Source organism: Neurospora tetraspora (assembly GCF_033439725.1).
Source record: "Neurospora tetraspora strain CBS 560.94 chromosome Unknown B0H65scaffold_1, whole genome shotgun sequence".
Taxonomy (NCBI): Eukaryota; Fungi; Ascomycota; class Sordariomycetes; order Sordariales; family Sordariaceae; genus Neurospora; species Neurospora tetraspora.
The window spans coordinates 2646623-2665892 of NW_026944383.1; the positions used below are offsets into that span (position 1 = coordinate 2646623).

General features: G+C 51.8%; 6 protein-coding genes and 1 non-coding gene across 7 annotated transcripts; 2 read left to right on the forward strand and 5 right to left on the reverse strand.

Annotated features, from left to right (window-relative positions):
* Nucleotides 1–1819: 1819 nt before the first annotated feature.
* B0H65DRAFT_417120 (uncharacterized protein) lies at nt 1820–4000 on the forward strand (the record flags this gene model as incomplete). The annotated part of the gene is made up of 3 exons (XM_062824070.1): nt 1820–2412; nt 2596–2895; nt 2950–4000. 3 exons carry the CDS (start codon nt 1820–1822, stop codon nt 3998–4000), a joined length of 1944 nt encoding a protein of 647 aa, XP_062686118.1.
* Nucleotides 4001–4387: 387 nt separating this feature from the next.
* Nucleotides 4388–6852, reverse strand: B0H65DRAFT_22894 (HCO3 transporter family-domain-containing protein). The gene is made up of 2 exons (XM_062822154.1): nt 6223–6852; nt 4388–6148 (listed from the first exon to the last, which is right to left on the reverse strand). The coding sequence occupies exons 1-2, from the start codon at nt 6616–6618 to the stop codon at nt 4631–4633; spliced, it is 1914 nt and encodes a 637-aa protein (XP_062686119.1). The 5' UTR covers nt 6619–6852; the 3' UTR covers nt 4388–4630.
* A 770-nt stretch (nt 6853–7622) lies between these two features.
* On the forward strand, nt 7623–9553 carry B0H65DRAFT_23072 (P-loop containing nucleoside triphosphate hydrolase protein). Its single transcript, XM_062822173.1, has one exon. The coding sequence runs from the start codon at nt 8027–8029 to the stop codon at nt 9308–9310; it is 1284 nt and encodes a 427-aa protein (XP_062686120.1). The 5' UTR covers nt 7623–8026; the 3' UTR covers nt 9311–9553.
* A 252-nt stretch (nt 9554–9805) lies between these two features.
* Nucleotides 9806–11382, reverse strand: B0H65DRAFT_449510 (Alpha/Beta hydrolase protein). Its single transcript, XM_062825957.1, has 4 exons — nt 11187–11382; nt 10913–10958; nt 10459–10852; nt 9806–10375 (listed from the first exon to the last, which is right to left on the reverse strand). The coding sequence occupies exons 2-4, from the start codon at nt 10951–10953 to the stop codon at nt 10040–10042; spliced, it is 771 nt and encodes a 256-aa protein (XP_062686121.1). The 5' UTR covers nt 10954–10958; nt 11187–11382; the 3' UTR covers nt 9806–10039.
* On the reverse strand, nt 9816–9897 carry B0H65DRAFT_t60. Its single transcript has one exon. It is a non-coding gene; the product is annotated as a tRNA-Ser (tRNA).
* Nucleotides 11383–11669: 287 nt separating the features above from the next.
* B0H65DRAFT_449513 (NUDIX hydrolase domain-like protein) lies at nt 11670–13062 on the reverse strand. The gene has a single exon (XM_062825958.1). The coding sequence runs from the start codon at nt 12707–12709 to the stop codon at nt 12101–12103; it is 609 nt and encodes a 202-aa protein (XP_062686122.1). The 5' UTR covers nt 12710–13062; the 3' UTR covers nt 11670–12100.
* A 2791-nt stretch (nt 13063–15853) lies between these two features.
* B0H65DRAFT_449519 (uncharacterized protein) lies at nt 15854–17859 on the reverse strand. The gene is made up of 5 exons (XM_062825959.1): nt 17662–17859; nt 17054–17574; nt 16704–16773; nt 16391–16619; nt 15854–16256 (listed from the first exon to the last, which is right to left on the reverse strand). Exons 2-5 carry the CDS (start codon nt 17472–17474, stop codon nt 15879–15881), a joined length of 1098 nt encoding a protein of 365 aa, XP_062686123.1. The 5' UTR covers nt 17475–17574; nt 17662–17859; the 3' UTR covers nt 15854–15878.
* Between the last annotated feature and the right edge of the window lie 1411 nt (nt 17860–19270).

Here is a 19270-nt window from a genome sequence, read left to right on the forward strand (position 1 = left end):
AATGGAGGCCGGGTTGTGGGGGGTACCTGAAGGTCGGACGGGGCACTGTGCTACACTATTCGAGCAAGAGCCAAGCGGTTTCCATCACAGAGCAGCGCTGCCATTCACAGTTGCATCTGATTTGATGACAACACCAAGCACTGTCATTTCCCTTCGAGGCACCCGACCCTACGAACGAAAGCCATTCGAAGACAGGAAATGCACTCTCACCTGCAGCCAGCAACAACCCCTCCCCTTCCCGTCGTCCCCAAACAATTTTCCCTTGTGTGCAACAACGAATTCGTCTTCTACCATCGTTTGCACACTCACTGTGTCATTCACTTCAACCCCTTTCGATTTTCAAGATGCCCCTTTTCCTCTTGTCGGTTCGGGCTGGACACGGGCTTCACTCAGCCATTGAGGCGTGATGTCATAGCACGAACCCTCCCCAGAGAGTACGGGTAATTCACCACTCTACGGCTTCTACATACGACTCTTATAGCAAGCAATGCTTGTTTACTCAACAGTCGACACCGAAAAATGAACAACATCGATGCCGGCTTTCGACGCCGCATCCCCGAGTTCATTAACAAGTCGAGCTGCCCATTAACTTTTTCCCGGCACCGGATTGGTCAACATGAGGACCGAGCTTCCAGATGGCCCCGCACGCTTTGGCGCTGCCGCTGAGGAGGAGTGAGGAGTGAGGTGCCGTGCCTGGAGCGATTGACAGTGACGGACGGGACCAGACCGGGGTTGGTGGGTGGGCATGGAAGAGAGTGGGCGCCCGGGCGGACAGCTTTCTGCCAAAATTTACTGCAAGCGAACAAGAGCGCCGTGCGGTGGTGCGTCGTGGTGCCGTGGTGCGGTGCGGTGGTCCCGTCTTTTCTTTGGGGCTGGCAACTCGACTGGGTCCCGGGCTCGCTTTCCACACTACCATGTACACACACCAAGAGAGACCAGCCATCGCTTCCTCCTCCCAGTGCCGTCCTCGCTCTCCTCTTCTCCGAAGATCCTCACCACGCACACCTTGGGTCATAGTCACCAAAACCCTACTTGTCGAACTTCGTTGTTCCCGTCATGAGAGATAGTCTACCACGGATCTACCACTTCGAGTACCGCCCCCCAATCTCCAAATTGGCCTAGCCAGCACTTCGGATCCCGTCATACACATCTCGACTCGTCGTCCTCCGTCCCCTCTTCGTCGTTTTTCCCACCTTCGTACCCGCTCAATATTTTACCAAGTTAGCAGGGAACGAATCCTGCTCTCGTGGACATCTAAACAAGCAAGCCGGCGACCTCCTCATCCCGAGCACGCCCTCGATTGAGCACCCTCCTCACTTGGCTGGATTTTCGACCTAAGCCCTCGCGATCCTCCACCGTCGGTCGGTCCATTCTCGACAATTTACGCTTTTCTACCACCAAGCACCGGCTTCAAGCTACGATCGAACATAGCACGAGTCTCACAACCTCGACATCCTCGATCGCCTCTTCGCCCAACAATCGTGTCAGATTTAATTCTACAGTCGAGACTCGGCCACGTCGAGTCCTCGCTTCTCCGTGTCCACATCGACAGACGACCGCGTTTATCCGGGTTTGCTCCCACCGTCACACCCCATAACTACTCACGACCATCCACATCACAATTGTCGAGCTTCAAGTAAGACAATATCGTTTCGGTGCTAGAGTGCGTCATCGTCCTCAGGCACTCCGAATACCCGACCGCAGCATCCCCTCCTAACGGGCCTGCGGATCGTGTTTCTCCTCTTCGGCACCAGGCGTGTCGATTATATACCCTACATACTTCGAGCTCCCGCCTTGAATGCGGCCCCAGCTGCAAGCAATGGCAGGGTCCGATCCGAGGCGGTCGTCAAGAGCGCGAACCTCTCACTCACAATCACAAATATCTTCTACCACGTCGAGCACGTCAGGTCGTGGTGAGCGCAGCACCAGGTATTTCAACAAAGCTGTCTCGCCACAAAAGTCAAGTTCCTCGGGATCGCTATCCTCCGAGGCCCCAGACGAGACAATTACAGCGGACGATTCGTTTGGAACACGACGTCGTACCCGCGGTCAGCAGGAAGAAAGAGAGAGGGCAAATAACAAGACTGAGCAGGTCGAAATGGCACACGGCGACGATGATGCCCAAGACGAGGACGAGGCCGTCCGTTGCATTTGCGGCTACGAGGACTACCCAGGCCCTCCGCCGTTCGACGAAGACTCCAAGCACGGCTTGAAGGACGGTATGGACATCGATCCCATATTCGCGACCGATGTCACCGACGATGCGGCCGGATTTTTCGTACAATGCGACATTTGCAAGGTTTGGCAACATGGCGCCTGCGTTGGCATCATGACCGAAGAGTCGAGCCCAGACGAATATTTTTGCGAAGAGTGCCGCAAAGAATTCCACAAGATTTTCACAGCGAGCAACGGGTAAATCTCACATTTCTTTGGTCCCGGGGTTGCATTGTCGGGAGCTGAACGTCAAGAGTTCAGCTGGAGTGCGTCAAAGCCCACCACCCCTTTGACACTGCCTCACTCTCCTTACAATATCCTCTCCCCCATCCACGACAATTGTCAATTTACTCTCCAGTCGGCTAACAACATGATTCACAGACAACGTTATTCGCACTACCTACCCACCAAGCGCCCCTCTCGAACGAATTCTAGATCCGCCTCTCTCAATAAGGATGGCACGAGATCACCGCCCAAAGATAAACCGGAGGGCCGCAACGGACGTGGTACGACCACTTCCTCCGCGTCGAAGCGAAGATCTACAATGAACAGCCGAGGAGCTGACTACGACGAAGCTGAAGCCCTGAGACGGGCGATTGAAGCAAGCAAAGAAGACGCAGCTCCTGAACAACCCGAAACTACCACGAGAAGAACAAAGCGAGGCAGAAGCGATAGCGAAGAGTAGGTCCAACCTCCTACGCTGCCTGACACCAATTATCGCTAACCCTCTTCAAGAAAGCCAGAAAACAAGAGGCAGAGGACGAGCTCGCGATCGGCCTCTCCTAGCCTCGACAAGACCACCGAGGACTCTGACGACGCCGGTACAACGACACGGAATGGTGCAAAGTCTAGATCGCGGGGCGGCGCAGCAGGCCGCACTCTGCGCACCGAGAAGACAACTGAAAGAGAGGAACGGGAACGACAAAGGGCTGAGGCAGCAAACAAGCGAAAGGGTAGAGCCGAACGCCGGCGAGCTGATGGTACGGAAGCCACAACTCTCGTGAAGACATCTGAAGCTGACATGGACACAGATTCAGACCCTTCGGACGAGTTACCACTAGCAGCTCGTGCCGCAGTAAACAAGACACCCGCTACAACGACACCGGCCGCAGCCACTACCGCAGCAACCACTGCTACGACAACTACTACGGCAACCCCTGGCGCCCCGGAAGAACCGGTAGAACAGGAAGAACAACCACCAGCGGTACCCGAGCCCCCTCCTGCCTCACAGTCGACTCCAGAAGACCCTCCCGCTGCGGCTACCCCAACAGCCAAGATCGACAAGAAGCGATCGCATAAGAAGAAGGGTCGTAATCAATATACGCGTGATGATAACGAGCCATCACCCGCGAGATCGCAGTCAGGGGAGGCACCGGCCGAAGTACCACCTCCTCCGAAGCCAAGTAAGGCCGAAGAGAAGACTACTGGACACGGCAAACACGGGAAGAACAAGGGTGGTATGAGCAGCAAGATCACCATGACCGACATGAAGAGGAGGGCCGCTGCACTCCTAGACTTCATTTCGCGGACCCAAGTCGAGCTTGCTGGCGAGTCGCCGTCGGATGATGATAAGACCAACGGCAACAGCGTCACACCACAGGTGACCTCGAACTCTGAAAAGCCGTCGTTGGCAACAGGCATTGTTGGGGTCAATGGCTCGACCCCATCCGTCGTCATGACCTCCGAAGGGCAGCTAGAAAAGGATTTCAAGGAACTCAACTGCGTGGAGATGATGGATAGCTTGACCCGGAGGCTGGTCAAGTGGCAGCAGGAGTATACAGTATGATACAATGAGCGGATAATGGATGTTATACTTGATGTGCATGTGGCATGGATCACGTCGGATAAGGGCTGATGATTTCCAAATTTTTTCTCCTGTTTTTCCTTTTTTTTGGTTTTCTTTGTCTTGGTGTTTTTCTCGGGCAGAATGGTGTTATCATTAGGCAGGTTTTGCGGCAATCGGATGCTTGGGAAGTTTATTGAAAGTACTCGGGGTAGCTGTTCCTCCCTTCCACCACCTACTGAAGACGTAGGCGGGTGGGTGGTGAGGCCAGCGATGCATTTACTGGGGCGTTTCTTGGTTTAATCAGGATAACTGGTGATAGGACGGCGTGGTGGGCATCATTGATAACGGAGTATAGAGTTTCCAAAATTTCATCACCTGGGTTTTGCTATAATGCTCTTTTCGTTCGTGGGTATCAACCATCATGCTCTATCATTGTTATCTGGTCTTCAATGCTATGCTCGTACTATGCCATCCCTGCTCGTGACTCATGCTATGCTATTAAATCATTATCGTTTCGACTTCATACCGTACGTATATCATCCATCCACTTTTCATTGCACCCCTTCATTTTTCTTTCCGTCTCTCGCAAAACAGCAAACAGGCCCCTGTAACACCCACCGCAAAATCAAATCAACTCTGCTTCTCCCTCACATCCCCATTCTTAATCCCAGACGACGTTCTCGCCAGTCCCCTCTCAACATCAACATCAACATCAACCTCTCCCACCCTCTCACTCTCACTAACCCCTCCCTCACCACCCCTACCACCCTCCAACACCCCATTCCCCTCCCCTTCCCTCCTCGCCCTCTCCTCCACCTCCTCCTCACTATCCTCCGGTTTCCCCGGCCTACAAGCCCACCCATCCACAAACCTCAACGTCTCCCTCCCCCAAATCCTATTCATGACCCACAGCCTCACGGGAACCAAAATAATAATAATCACCGGGAAGCCGGGAGCCGCCACCGTCAACGTCACACCAAAGATGATTCCCGTCAACACGATTTGGGTGAGAGTATACCCGTGCACCGCCCATCTCGATATTTGAGGGTTGGGTAAAGGTGGGAGTTCGCTGGGGGGAGAGAGTAACTCGAAGAAGCGGGGGAGGATCGGGTTGACGGAGAGGGATTGGTAGCCCATGTACATGAATAGACCCGCGAGAACGGAGGTGGGGGTGAAGCCGAGGAGGTGTTGGAAGGGGGGGCTGATGAAGACGAGGATGAGGGCGGATTGGAGGAGGGGGGAGTAGCGCTGTTCGTGGACGCGGGGGATTAGTTTCTTTTTCTTGGGTGGTGGCGGTGTGGTGGTGGTGTTGAGGTCGGGGGATGATAAAGTCGTGGAGGAGGAGGACGAGGAGGAGGGTGAAGAAGCAGGGGAGGAAGCCGTGGTTAAAGGCGAAGAGTCAGAATCAGAGTCCTCAGCGTCAACTTCCACCCAATGACGCAGAGACTCCGAATGCAACGGTGCCTGCGGCAACAACCCGTTCGCAGGCGGTATGCCCAAGATGCCGCAGAGCGCGGTGGTCGTGCCTAGCAGGACAATGTCCCAAGCATACCCGCCCGGTTTTTTCACGCCGTAGCGCTCAACAGTGCAGATAATGCTGCTGATCTCGTGGTCAAAGTAGAACAGCACCGTGATGATGAGTCCGGGGATCATGGAGATGAACACCCACTCCAGTGGCAACTCCCAGAACCTGACAAAAAAAGTGTCGCGGGTCGGGCTCGTGGGCCGGAAAGTCTTTGAGATGGAAAGCCGCTCGTGGTCGAGATTCGCCAGCTCGCCCATGTAAGGGACGCCGATGAAGAAGATGATGGAGATGGCGGCCGCGTATTCGGCTAGTCCCATGCGGACGATGCGCCCGAATAAGGGTTTCCATTCTAAGGCGGTAGACAAAAAAATGGCGAGGAGACAGGTGCCGAAGGCGCCGATAATGGAGTAGAGGAAGGCGTCGAAGGGGACGTTGTCGTGGTTCCGTTTGAGCTCGAGGCTGGCTTTCTGGAAGTAGATGACGGAGTTGAGGAGGGAGAAGATGTCGGCGCTGAAGTTGGTGACGTATTGCATGGTGTAGTCATGGGCGTTGAAGATGGCGAGGAGGTAGTGCATCCAGGCGGAGTGGATGAGGGACCAAGCCATGACTGGGAGGAAGGGGACCTTGATGGTGTTAGTGATTGTCTTTTGACATGTTGACCATCACGATGGTGGTGAGGTGTCGTCGAGTCACTCACATGAAAGTTATTTGTACAAAGTTTGTACATGTTCTCTGCCAGAACCGAAAAGGGACCAGTGACGCCCAGGATAGTCAAAGGTTGTGCAGAAAAGAGGGAGAAGATGAGACCGCAAAGGCCAGTGCTAAAGACAACTTCGATAGTGCCCCATGATTCTCCGGTGAGGACAAAGAGATCGTTGGCAAAGGTGATGCCCGGGAGGATGTTGGTGAAGAAGACATAGACGGCACTGGCGACAACCAGCTGGTTGAAGACTGTCCAATCCGAAACATATCTCGAGCGAAGGTTGTGTATGTCCTGCCTCAATAACCTGAATGGTTGGAGCTTCCCTCCTTTCCTGAACTGGTTCGAGACCGTGGCCAGCCATGAGGCTTTGGCCTGTGGCTTCTCCAGCATGTCGGGTTCCTGCTTCGAATTCAAGCAGCAGTGAAGCGGTTGATGTCGATCTCGGGAAAATAAAGTTGGTTGACGGCGGGGGGGAAACCAATAGTGGTTGGCTGTTTGGACTCGACTTATATATGTATATAACCGGGACCAAAGTCGGCAAAGGGAGGATATTAGATGTTAGTGTAACACTGGGGAAGCGACACACGAGGGAACCTTTGTTTCCCAAGCTCGGTCGTGGAAGGTTCGATCTTTTATCTCATCTTTCGGCCGTTGGCTGCGTATAGACAGGAGATGTGAGAGATCTCACCGCGTCTTCAGGACAGAACTCCGTGTAAGATACTGAGTGTAGATAGAGAGATATCGAGCTAACAGAGCGGTGAGAGAGAAAAGTTTGAGTATAGTATAATGTCTTAAAGGGAAAGAAGGGTAGGGTTCAAGACTAGCATAGGGGGACACTCCGGCCTAGATCTTTCCAGACTACGCCGATCTCATGTAGGTTAACACGAGTATCGGTAGGGATGGGCCAGAAGGACCGAAAAGAACCCCTATCCATGACCACCTCTGGGGGGTTTCATGGTGGGCAGTGTTCAGGATTGAAGAATCTTTTTTCCAGTCTTTTTCAGGGCATGCCCAATCGCGCCCTTTCTTCCAAGACTCTTTGGTGTTCTTGGCAAGAGCATTGGGGCAACAATGCGAGCAGGCGCGGACAAGGCCGTCCTTCGACTCTTGTCTTCGTCAGAGCGCACGTGCCACCGCTGTCCTTGATGCCCGGCCTTGAGTCCACAAAAGAAAGTTCAAAGATGCCCCACAAAATCGCAGATCCGGACCATTGCCCGCTTTCGCTTGTGACAGGGGCTGCAAAAGCCATTACGTCACTGCTCAACCCACCATCACCAGCCGTTGCACATGTTCGGATGAGGAAGGCGGTCTCGACAATTTCCTACCAGCAGTCCAGCACAAGTCCATAAGTGCAAACATCTGATTGATATTGAATGCTTCGAATCACGACATCAAGCACAGCCGCTGCCGGCTTGGCTTGAAAGTGTCGAGGAAAAGGTCAAACACTGACAGTTGAAATATCCCAAGCGGGAGCTAGGCTTTTATGCCCTTATCGGAGGATGATCTGCCGATAAGCAATTATCCGTTATCAGAACTCAAACTCTAGGCTTGACCCAGGATCGTGAAGTTTAGCACAGAGGATCAACAATGAGACCAGGACACAGCCTTAGCACTCTGAAAAGTATGCTATCGCCAACCACAAAGATATTTCTCCCACCATAAGCGCATTCCCTGAAACGAGAGCGACGACGACGACGACGCGAAACCGAGCGAGACTTGCCCCCAGGCGCATTCGATCCGGTCCGGCATAGGGCGAAACCGAGCTCTCCGCAGCACCGAAACATTCACGAGATACACAATGTCTGGCACAATAACTGGCAAAGTAGCAGCCGGCGCAACGGCCGCCGTGGCTTCGGCAGTCGAAAATGTTGCAAGAACCGCAACCACCCTCACAGCCGGCGGCGGCTTCGCACCGCGCGAAGTCTACGAATCCTCGACGCAAATCACCCGCTCCTACTACCTCGGCCACCACGCCTCCGCCCTCAATAAAATGCGCCAGACCATCTCGAACGTCGGCCTGATCATCGAATGCCGCGACTTCCGCGTGCCCATCTGCTCGTGGAACCCGCTCCTCGAGCGCAGTCTCGCGGCCTCCGCCGCCGGTGAGCGCTCCCGCATCATCGTCTACACCAAGCACGACCTCGGTCCGCCCTCGGGCAACTTCACCAAAGAGACCTCCATTGAAGGCTACACCAACGGCCGCTACCAAAGCGGCAAGGACATCGTCAAGACCCTCAAGAAGTTCCACAAAAACTCCTACACCACCAAGGACGTCATGTTCCTCGGCACCTCCGCGGGCGCCCGAAGCCGCAACGACGCGCCCAACAACGACAAACACCTCCTCGAGTCCATCAAGCGCATCGCGCGCGAAGCCGACTCCCTGACGGGTATGCGCACCATGGTGGTCGGCATGCCCAACAGCGGCAAGTCCACCCTGCTCAACCGGCTGCGCGCCAAGGGAATGGGTCTCCCTAAGGCCGCGCAAACCGGCGCCACACCGGGCGTCACCCGCAAGATCGGCACACCGGTGCGCATCATAGCCGGCGAATCCGCCGACGACCCGAGCAGCGCCGGTCTAGGCGAGGGAGTCTTCATCATGGACACCCCCGGAGTGTTCATCCCGTACGTCTCGGACCCGGAGGACATGCTGCGCCTTGCTCTAGTAGGGTGCGTCAAAGACGGCGTGATCCCCTCCGTCACGGTGGCCGATTACCTGCTTTACCATTTGAATCTGGTCGACCCGAAGCTGTACACGCGCAAGTTCGACTTGGGCAAGCCGACCAACGACGTGCACGAGTTCCTGCGGGCGGTGGCGACGCGCACGGGTAAACTGAGAAAAGGGTCGGAGCTGAACCTGGAGAACGCGGCCGACTGGGTGGTGCAGGCGTGGCGGCGCGGAGACCTGGGCCGGTTCGCGCTGGAGAGGGTCACGGAGGAGACGCTCGCGCAGGCGGTGGAGAAGTCCAGGGAGCCGACGGTGAGTATCAGCCAGGCGAGGAAGAGGGAGAAGGAGCAGAGGAAGGTTGCGCAGCAGATGAAGTGGGCGGGTGTGACGGCGCCGCCGGGTGGGAGTGTTGTGTAGGTGCAATTTTGAGCCTGAAAGAAATGTCGGGGGTCCGGTTGGGGATGAGTATGACTCCGCTGAGGAATGCAATTTGAAAGAGTACCTCTACACTCCTCTCTGCTAGATAGAAGGAAAAGAAAGACAAAAACATTTGATACCCGCCTCCGTAGAGATTAGGATGGCTTCATATAAGAATAAATAAATTTTGGATAATCACTCTTCAAATCGACATTTGTCTTTGTGCCCTGCACTCATATCTCTGCTTTGCTGAAGGATAAGGAGCCCACGCTGTGAGAAATGCCAAAATACAAGCTCAGTATATTCTATTCAATTGTGACTCGAGTGCAAAAAGTGCAACATCAATACAAGAACACCGAACTCAAGCATACCTGGATTGCTTTTCTCATTTCTGCACAACGAATTTCAAGGCAAAAAAGAAGGCCAATTAAAATGGCCAACAGGAGAACATGGCCCCAAAACATATGAAAAGAAAAGAAAAAAGAAGTTTTTGGTGATCATCGTGCGACGTGGGCCTGATTCGAACAGACGCTCCCGAAGGAACAAGATTTCTAGTCTTGCGCATTAGACCACTCTGCCACCACGCCAATTGTTGTAAACTGGTTCCGACTGTTGCACCTATCAATGCATTCCTTCCACAACATTCATGGTTCAATCCAATCATTAATTGGTATTCGTCATCATCAGGTCATCAAATCATCCATCTACATCAATCAACATGTCCGTCATTTACTTCCAGTTCTTGCCAAAGAACTCCAAAACAGTCTTGTACCCCCTGATATACTCGCTCTTGACGCGCTCATCCTTCAGATCGGCCCGCGCCGCCATCCACCCGTGGATCTGGTCTTTGAAGGTCTCAACGTGCTTGGGCACGCTGAGGTTCTGCTCGAACTCCTTGACCTTGTCGTCGGGCTCCTCCTTAGAGGCGAGCATGATCAGCGGCACCTTGATGCCCTTGGCCTCCTCGGGGTCGACCATGGCCGGGTGGCACTCGGCGGCGACCGAGAAGGGGTTGGTCTCGGCGTTGGAGGTGATTAGGGAGACGACCTTGCCGCCCCAGCAGTACTGTTTGTTGTCGCAAGTCGGTCAGCTGGACTGCCTAGGCTGCCGTGTGCACATAGATAAAAGGTACGAAAAAGGAAACTTACACCGATGATACCCCAGGACTTAATGTTGGCGTGCTTGGCGCTCAGGGTCTTGACAAAGGCAGGGAGCTTCTCGGCGACACCCTGGGGAGGGTTCTTGCCGAAGAAGGCGCCCAGGTTCTTCTTCTTCTCGTCGTTGTCGGGAGGGTACCACTCAATGGGGCAGGGCTCGCCCTTGAACCAGTCGGGCATGAACACCTTGTATTTGGTGTCGTCACTGGTGGCCAGGATGTCTGCGCCCTGGATGGTCTGGTCGAAGTAGCCGAAGATGTCGTAGATGACGACGATGCCCTTGGTGGCATCATCGGGGCCGGTGACATAGGTCTTCAGACCATCGTACTCGCTGTAGGAACCCTTGGGCTTGTAGCCGGAGGTGACGACGGGAGGGATGTTGCAGCTGGCGATCTAGTGTTAGCCGGTTACTTTCAGGATGGGTAACAAGAGGGGCATCACTTACCAGGCCTCGTTGTGGCCGTGGCAGGCTTGCATAGTAGACATTTTGGCTGTTTGCACCGGTGCTGGTTTGTTAACGAGGGTATTCGCAAGGAATTGAGTAGAAATGGGTCGTGGATGCGCAGTGGTCTGTAGAGCAGCACTGGCTGAAGCAGCTTGGGATGTGCTTGTATGCAGAAGACGCGAATAGGCGCTGGGTCGCGATACAGAAGAAAGACTCGCAGAGGTAGTAGATGGCACGGAAGCCGTAAGACGGAACTGATTGGGAGCAGGCATACCTTCGATTATACCTTGATGAGGCCGGGAGTGTATATGTAGGTCCTGAGATCCAATGTTTTCATGTTATGTTTATGTTCCATAATCACCATCGCAACCGCGGCGCAACACTTACACGGCAGGGGCACCGGTGCAAAGGCGGGGTAGCTTCCTTCTCCCGGTTTCCTCTGATGTCACCAGCACGTCCGAACAGCTTCCCGAAACCCCACCTTCCCGCCCGTCTTCGAGAAGGAGATGACTTCAATCGGGACTTTAATTGCCGACCACACCTGACCAATCATGTTCCACCGTTGCCCTTGTCATCTCAGGGCCAAAAGGTCGATATCGGACGCCAAGAACATTTCTCTTCCTCCATTTCTTCAACCGACTCCAACCACCTCTGAAGTCTGAACACCATCCCGTCTCACCCTCCATCAACCAGGCGGCCGCCTCACCACCTGCCCTCCATGCCGACCCGTCTGGTTTTTTTTTTTTTTTTTTTTTTTTTTTTTTTTTTCGAATTTCGGATTACCTACACTCAGCTGTTTTCCCGAGGAGAGAATGAACATCGGTGACACATGACAGGCTTTATCTGCGTCTCGATCTGATCAGATAAAGATGGACTGGAGGTGGAAACTGGAAGTCCCGTCACTTTGCGATGACGATTTGGATGTCAGATTACACTCTTTATCGCCAAAGACAGCGCGTTCTAAAAAACAAATAGCACGAACCCACCGGCCTTTTCCCATTCTTTTACAGTCTCTTTCGCCTCAACACCCTAAAACCATCACCGGCACCATCGCCATCGCCGTCAACATCACTGCCACCACCACCATGCACCTTCCTGAAAAGCTGTTCAGTCTTGTTCAGCCCATATCCCGTGACCTAAAAGTCTGGCAGGCACTTCAAGTTCACCACTTCGTGCGATAGGCCTCAGCTAGGCGCTGTTGATGGTGTATCCCGATTTCCTAATATCGGCGACCGCCTTCATCACAACGGCAACCTCGCTCGCAAACCGAAGCTTCTGGTCCACCTCCGAGATGGGCACCCAGAAAGCCTCGAGCTTTTCATATGCCTCCTGCGTCCCACTCTCTCCCGTGGCCGTCGAGTCAGCCGTCGCCACGAAGAAGAAGACGGCCTTGAGCGCTTTGGTATCTGACTGCGGGTCTGGATAGAGGCAGGCACCGACGAACTCGGTGCTCATGTGTCCTTCGGTGATCTGAGGGCTCTTCTGTGGTGCCCCATCCACCCCTTCGTCGACGGTAGGCGGTGTTGCTCTCGTAGCAATGTTGAGCTTCAACGGCGTCGCCCGCACTCCAGTCTCTTCGTACGTCTCGCGTAGAGCCGCGTTGAGCATGGGCTCGTCAATGTTTCTTCGACCCTTGGGCAACTGAAAGATTTGGAGGTTCCGGTTCCAAATCAACAGCACCTTTCCGCGGCCGAGGTCAAGCGTTACGGTGCCGCAGGAAATCACAAAGGCGTTAGCTGGGTGAAATACCATGCTGGCATCAATGCCATCCAGCCATGGCTGAAGATCGATTGCCATTGTGCTGTCAGTTCTGTTGTTGATTCTTGGTTTTGGTGTCTCTGGAGGCCGGTGAGGTTCACTGCTGCGGGAGAAGTTGTCCTTGTGCGTCGTGGGAGCACCGAGGAACTGCTTAAAGATGCTCAATATATATGTTTGCCAGTGTAAGGAATGAACGAGCTGAGATTGATGCCTTCTAGTCGCACCACAGCTGTGACAAGTCTCATTTTGTAGATCACGCCATGAAGCAAGTCCTCAGTTGCGGAAGCAGCTTTCTCGCCTTCTCCCAACACTAATACTCAAGTTATATTAATAGTACTTTCCATCCCTATCGCCTGCAGACCGAGCGGGTCAGAAACACGCCATGGTACCCAGTACTCCGGGCCACTTCGTCCTGATGTTCTTCAAACGCCGGTGAGCGACAGTAGCAACCGGTCAATCTGCAGGGCTGATCCGGAGCATGGGTTCACGGACTGAAAAGGAAGCAAGCGCCTACCGGCACACCATCGTGATGGGACCCATGGAAGCGACCAGTTAAGGCCTGTCCCCCACCTATCTATGCAAAATATTAACCACGGACGCGAACTTCGAGCCTTGTGTCACGACCCCTGTTCGCAGACCTACGTACAGTATCGCCCTGTCGTGCTGCGAGTTCGACGGTCCGATACAGCTCCACGTGTTGTCCTCCTTCTAAGTCGTCAGTCTTACCACGGCCTGTCGTCGAATCAACACAAAGCGGCGTTATGTGATACTTTGGAGTAGAAGATCATGATGTTTCGCTTGAGCAATCAAAACGTCGACTTGATTCACAGCATCCTGGTGACGATGATGGCTCGTCATTCCACCGTATCACCATCAGATGCCCGATGCTGTACATTGCCCAAAACTGTCATTAACTCACGATTGCCGGTACAAGCCAAACGCTTTCTTATAAAACCGGAGCTTAGCCCATTTGCCCGGTAAGCACTGGGTCACCGAATTTCACCTGATGATTACAGCGGCGCATCTGTCCCCTGTGTCGACAAGCTGATCTTCACCGGGGTTCTCTGCGGTTGCCCGCCATGCAAACATTTTCCCGAAGAGGAAATTCATACAGATCCGTCTTTTCGGGGTAGCTCACCCGATATACGGAAACGCTTCTCCTACGTACCCCTCAGAAACCGGAGGCCAGTCGCTGGTTCGCATTCACTGAGCCGCCAACATACATCCGCTCCCATCTTTTCTACGCTGTCTTATAAGTCCGCACATATGATAACCACCAAATCTTGTCCACCTCCCCCCTTTGACCGGTTGAAAGCTGGTACGCTCTGCGATCCTACCCCTCCGGCCTTGTACTACCAACTTTTCATTTCCATTCGCAGATGGACCCCCGCGGAGGTCTTACAAGCCATTCATTTGCCTATCCTCTCAGAGGAATGGGCCCATGTCACCCGCCAATTGGGCTTGAGCTTGCCCTGAGAAATACTTTGGCGGTTTTGACTAACTTCTCGGCAGAGTAAAAGTTGAAAACGCATACACATCCACCTGCCACGTTAGATAACGCTCTGAGAAGCCGTGCCCTTGGATGCTACGCTGCCCAAGCATTGCAGAAAGCATTGGGAGGTTAGTCCATATTATAACGACGGAACAGGAACCCCGAGAATACATCCAAAGTAATGGTCCGCCGGCCAATGCGAGGTACCATTCGACCACCACAAGGGGCAAATTATCGAGCACGATCGGAACAACTTTCCTGTCTCGCCTTTGATCAAGAGGTCCAGACTGTGGAAGTCATCGCAACTTCTGCGTGCCCAGAAAATAGGGTGTGCGGACCTCGTCGCTCCCGGCGTAGTCCAGGGGTTGCCTTCTTTCGCTTCTGCATCACCGAGTTCGTATAGCTCAGGAACAGCCATCCTACGTACCATCGGCCACTGATCTCTGTCATATATCCGTCCGGATCCCGCATCAGGTCAGCCGGAGAGTGTTCACGATGGAGGCTGATCTTGGTTCGGACCGACACCATTCCCCGCAAGCAGGTTCAACGGTTATGTGCTTATAATCGCGGAATCCCCTATCCTCGCAAGCGCCCTTCAGGGGAAACGTAGAGGTGACGAGATATTTGCGTTCCAGCAATACGACGGCAGGGATGTCAAACTTCGGTAAACATGGGGAAAGCGGGTGAAATACGGGCTCAGCCGCCCGATGAGTTGCATATACCACAAGCCGGGGAGGATACAGAAGAAGATTCCCGAACGCTACCTATAGCAGGGGGAGAACCAAGGAAGAAGCGCGATGAAGGAGCTTGGCAATGACCGGTTAGATCTAACGTGCAACAAAGTGTCGACGATCCGAATTCGAGCTCAGAAAAGCACGCATCTACCCAGACCGATGTACGGGCATATGCCAGGGCAGCCATGATCGTACACTCATATATCACATTTGATTAGAACCATCGTCCCGTTCTCATCACGATGAAGGGAAGGGAGGGTAATGAGAGTGGGGGTCACACTTTTCCCAGACGCAGGCACAAGGCACCAGACACTCACACAGACCGGGATGTGGGAAGACTAATGCGAAGCAACGAAGGACAGACAAGGGGCGGGAAGGCCGGACAAGGTAGATCGTCATCATCATCATCATCGGATGTCAAGCATTACGATGGTACACGGAGAGCAAGGAAGGAAAAGTCCGGGCCCGATACAGCATCTCATGCAGCAGCTGTGTACACTAGAAGTGGGCTCATGAGTGCAGCTTGTAAGGGGGCATGTTGAGAGGCTCTGCCGTACAGTTTTTTTTTTGTAAACAACCCCCGAGGAACAGGCCGGAAGATTCAAGAACATTGATCTTCAGAAGAGAGCTTGATAATGAAAATGTCGGGAGCACCTGTCTATCAATATAGATATTCATCATCATTGCCGGTCTAACGAAATATCACTTGCACTTAAATTTATACATGACGCCTGTTAAGGTGTTATCACAAAGATGCCCACGCCCATTGATCCACAGACGAAGACACTTTTGTTTAATTTCGCTTGCTCATAACATTTCCTATCACTCATTTTACCTTTTCCTCATTTTCTATACGTAACCTTCAAAACATCACGTTCTCACAACCCCCCCCCCCCCCCCCCCCCCCCCCAAATCTAACCACATCACCACATCCCATCCCACCCCACCCCCTCTCAACCCATCTCCACTCCCCACTTCCAACTCAAGTACAAGTATACCCCCCATCAACCCTCAAATCCGCCCCCGTCACATACCGACTAGCATCCGACAACAAGAACGTCACAGGACCCATGAGATCCTCAGGGTTCCCCATCTGGCCCTGCGGGATCAGCGAAGTCCACTTCTCCTTCAAGTCCGGGTTCTCATCCAGAATCTTTTTCGTCAGAGCAGTGAGCATGTAACCGGGGGAAATGCAGTTGACGCGGATCCCCGCTTTGGCCCATTCTACCGCGAAAGAGGCGGCCAGATGGCGGACGGCCGCTTTGGACGCGTTGTAGGGAGTCTGGGGTTGCGGGACGTTGACGATGGAGCCGGACATGGAGCCTATGAAGACTAGAGAGCCGGGGGAGGAGCGGTCCATCTATGTGTACAGGGTCAGGGTCAGCAAAGACATGACTTGACCATAAGATTTTACGGTTTCTGCCGTGGGCCCCCAAGCGCAAGGCGAAGGAAGAGAGGAAGAAGAAGGAGGAGGAGGAGGATGGTAAAACTCACCAAGTGCCTGGCTACTGCTGTTGCGAATAAGTAAGTTCCGTCAACGTTGACGCCCCAGAGCTTGCGCACCCTGTCTATTGGGTAGGCGGTCGCCTCAAAGTTCTCGGTAAAGCCGGCCGAGGTGACCAGGTTGTCGATCTTGCCGTGCTCAGAGATGATCTCGGCGATGCAGGCGTCGACGGAGGTGGGGTCGGCGACGTCGGCGTAGTGGGCTGTTACTTTGGGGATTCTGGGAGGGTGTTAGTATACTCAAGAAACAAGGAAGAGAGGAGGGAAGAGAGGAGGAAAGGGGAGGAGAGGGGAGGATACGGACTTCTTGGCGGAAGGATAGTCCTTCTTGAAGGTCTCGACGATGTTTTCGGCTTGTTTGGTTGCTTCTTCTTCTGTTTTTGAGAGAGGAGGTTGTCAGCTCTATCTTCTTGAAGTTTCGGTACCTTCCTTCATCTTCACTTCACCTTGCCCGTTGTCTCTCTCTCTTCTCGTTCTTCACCCTTACTTCACTCCCCTCCCGACCCCCTCCTCTTCACGAACCTCTTCACGGCCCTCTTCACCACCCCTTTTCCTTTCCAAATCCCAATCCCCCCTTTAATATCAATCTCATAGACCCCTCCCCTCCCTTCCTCACCCCACCCAACCTCCAGAAAGAAGAAAGCAAAAACTCACTATTCAAATCAACAATAGCCAAATCCCCACCACTAACCACAATCCCCTGCCCCATCACCAACCCCAACCCTCTCGCTCCACCCGTCACCACGCCCACCTTCCCTTGGAGGGAAAACGTCGCAAGCGTCGGGAAGACATTCTGCCCCGCTCGACCGATGCCGCTGTCCACTGGCCGCGAAGAGGGAAGCTGTGAGGAATCATCGGGGTATTCGACGGTTATGGAGTCGTCGGTCCGGGCGAAGGCTCCCGCTTCCGGGGGAGGGGCGGTAGTGGTGTTCTTCTTCTTCTTTTGGAGGCGGGTTGCGCTGATGTGGAAAGCTGCTCTTTGGATAACAACTCTAGAGGGGAGGATGGTTGGGCGGGAGGCGGAGAGGATGCTCGTGCTTGCCCGGAGGGCGCGGGGGAGGGCGCGGGTTGCCATTGTGAAGGTGATGATGGGTTTCTGCTTGTGGCTCTTCGCCGTTGAGCTGTTCTGTGGGAGCTCGAGAGCTGGAGGCTTGTCTTCGTTGTTTGGGTTATGGCTGTTGGGTTGGGAGAATGTATAAGTGACACAGCTCGATATGGAAGCTAGGGAGAGCTTGGCGGGGTAGCTGTCGATCCCAACCTACTGTCGATGGCGTCAGTGCCTGACCTCGAGATATTCCAGGTCCAGCAACAACAAAGGATGAAGTCGTCTCGAGGTGGGAAAGACTATTTTCTTGTATCAAACTTTTGGTACCTGGAAAAAGATGAAATTTCCCAACACAATCTCGAAAACTTCTGCTACGTACTCGTCGGTTAGGTGCACGCATTGGCCACCCTCTAGGGGCCAGCTATGTGGGGCCTCCCTTTGGGGGCCCGCTTACAGCTAGCCAACCGACTCTCATCGTCCCTTTAAGAGTCGGATTTTTTATATATAACGTACAAGCTCTATAACGGTGTAGAATCTACACTCAACTATAATATTACTATTTTTTACTATATTATACCATGAATAACTTCATTCTGCTCGTCTCATCATACTCTATCTTTTACATATACTTTTATCATACTTGTATTTAACACTGACATTACATCCCGTATAGAGAAGGCTGCCTAGTATTTTATTATAGGTTAGACTGTAATTATAACCCGATCTACTACCTTACAATCCAAGGCTAATACTAAAGCTAGAAATAAAGGGAGGGTTACATATAAAAGTATAAGGGAGTTGTTCAACGTTAGTAAAATTATTATTAAAAAGTATATAATGTTTATTAGGGAGGGTAAATCTCTACCAACTAGTATAGAAGTATATCGACCTCTAGTCCTGATTGTAGACGAAGATAAGGCTCTTAATATCGTAATTTAGATTGCTAACCGCGGCTACTTCATTTTAAATAATACTTCCCTCGTTAAATTAATTAATTAATTACGAATTTAACGGCTATATCCCCTCTTTATTAACCTTTATAAAGGGTAGCTTATAGAATAGCGTAAGAAGTATTCAGAATTCGAATTCAAAATAGCTAGCTTTAAAAACGTAAAAAGGATAAATGTTAAAGCTTAATTAAATTCCTTTAAAGATTGGTTTAAAAAGGTAAAGGCTATTTATAATAGCTTAAATAGTAAGGAAGAGAATATTTAGAATATAGATAAATCTCCCTTTCAAATAGGGGAAATTAAAAGAATTATAAAAGTATAAATCACTTATTATATCCCTATATATTACTTTATTAATTAACCTTATACTAACTATTATAGTAATAAATATTATTTATAAAGAATCGGGTACGTATAAGAAGGGTTATATTTAACCTTAGCAATAAAGAAAATTTAACTACTATTAATACTATATGAATTATAGTAAAGAATATCTCTTCCTTCCTAATATTTAAAATATAAATTATAATAAGGTTCTAAGCTTGTTAATTATTTGTAATCAAGCTTAATTTCCCTTATATTAAATTAATTATAAGTATAAAGCAATATACAAACTAATTACAAAGTAGACCCAAACGTTATAATTACAAATATAGTAATTAGGTATAATAATACTCACTAGATACTATAGTAGATTAAGCACTTCAATAAATATTCTTTTAAACTATCTCCCTCGTTCAACAGTACTATTAAGGAGTGGTTTAGTTTATTAATTAATTACCTACTTTCTTTTAAGAGACTAAAGGAGAATATAATAGTAAGCTTCTCAATTAAACCGAAGGTATATAGAATACTATTTATAGATAGGTTTAAAGC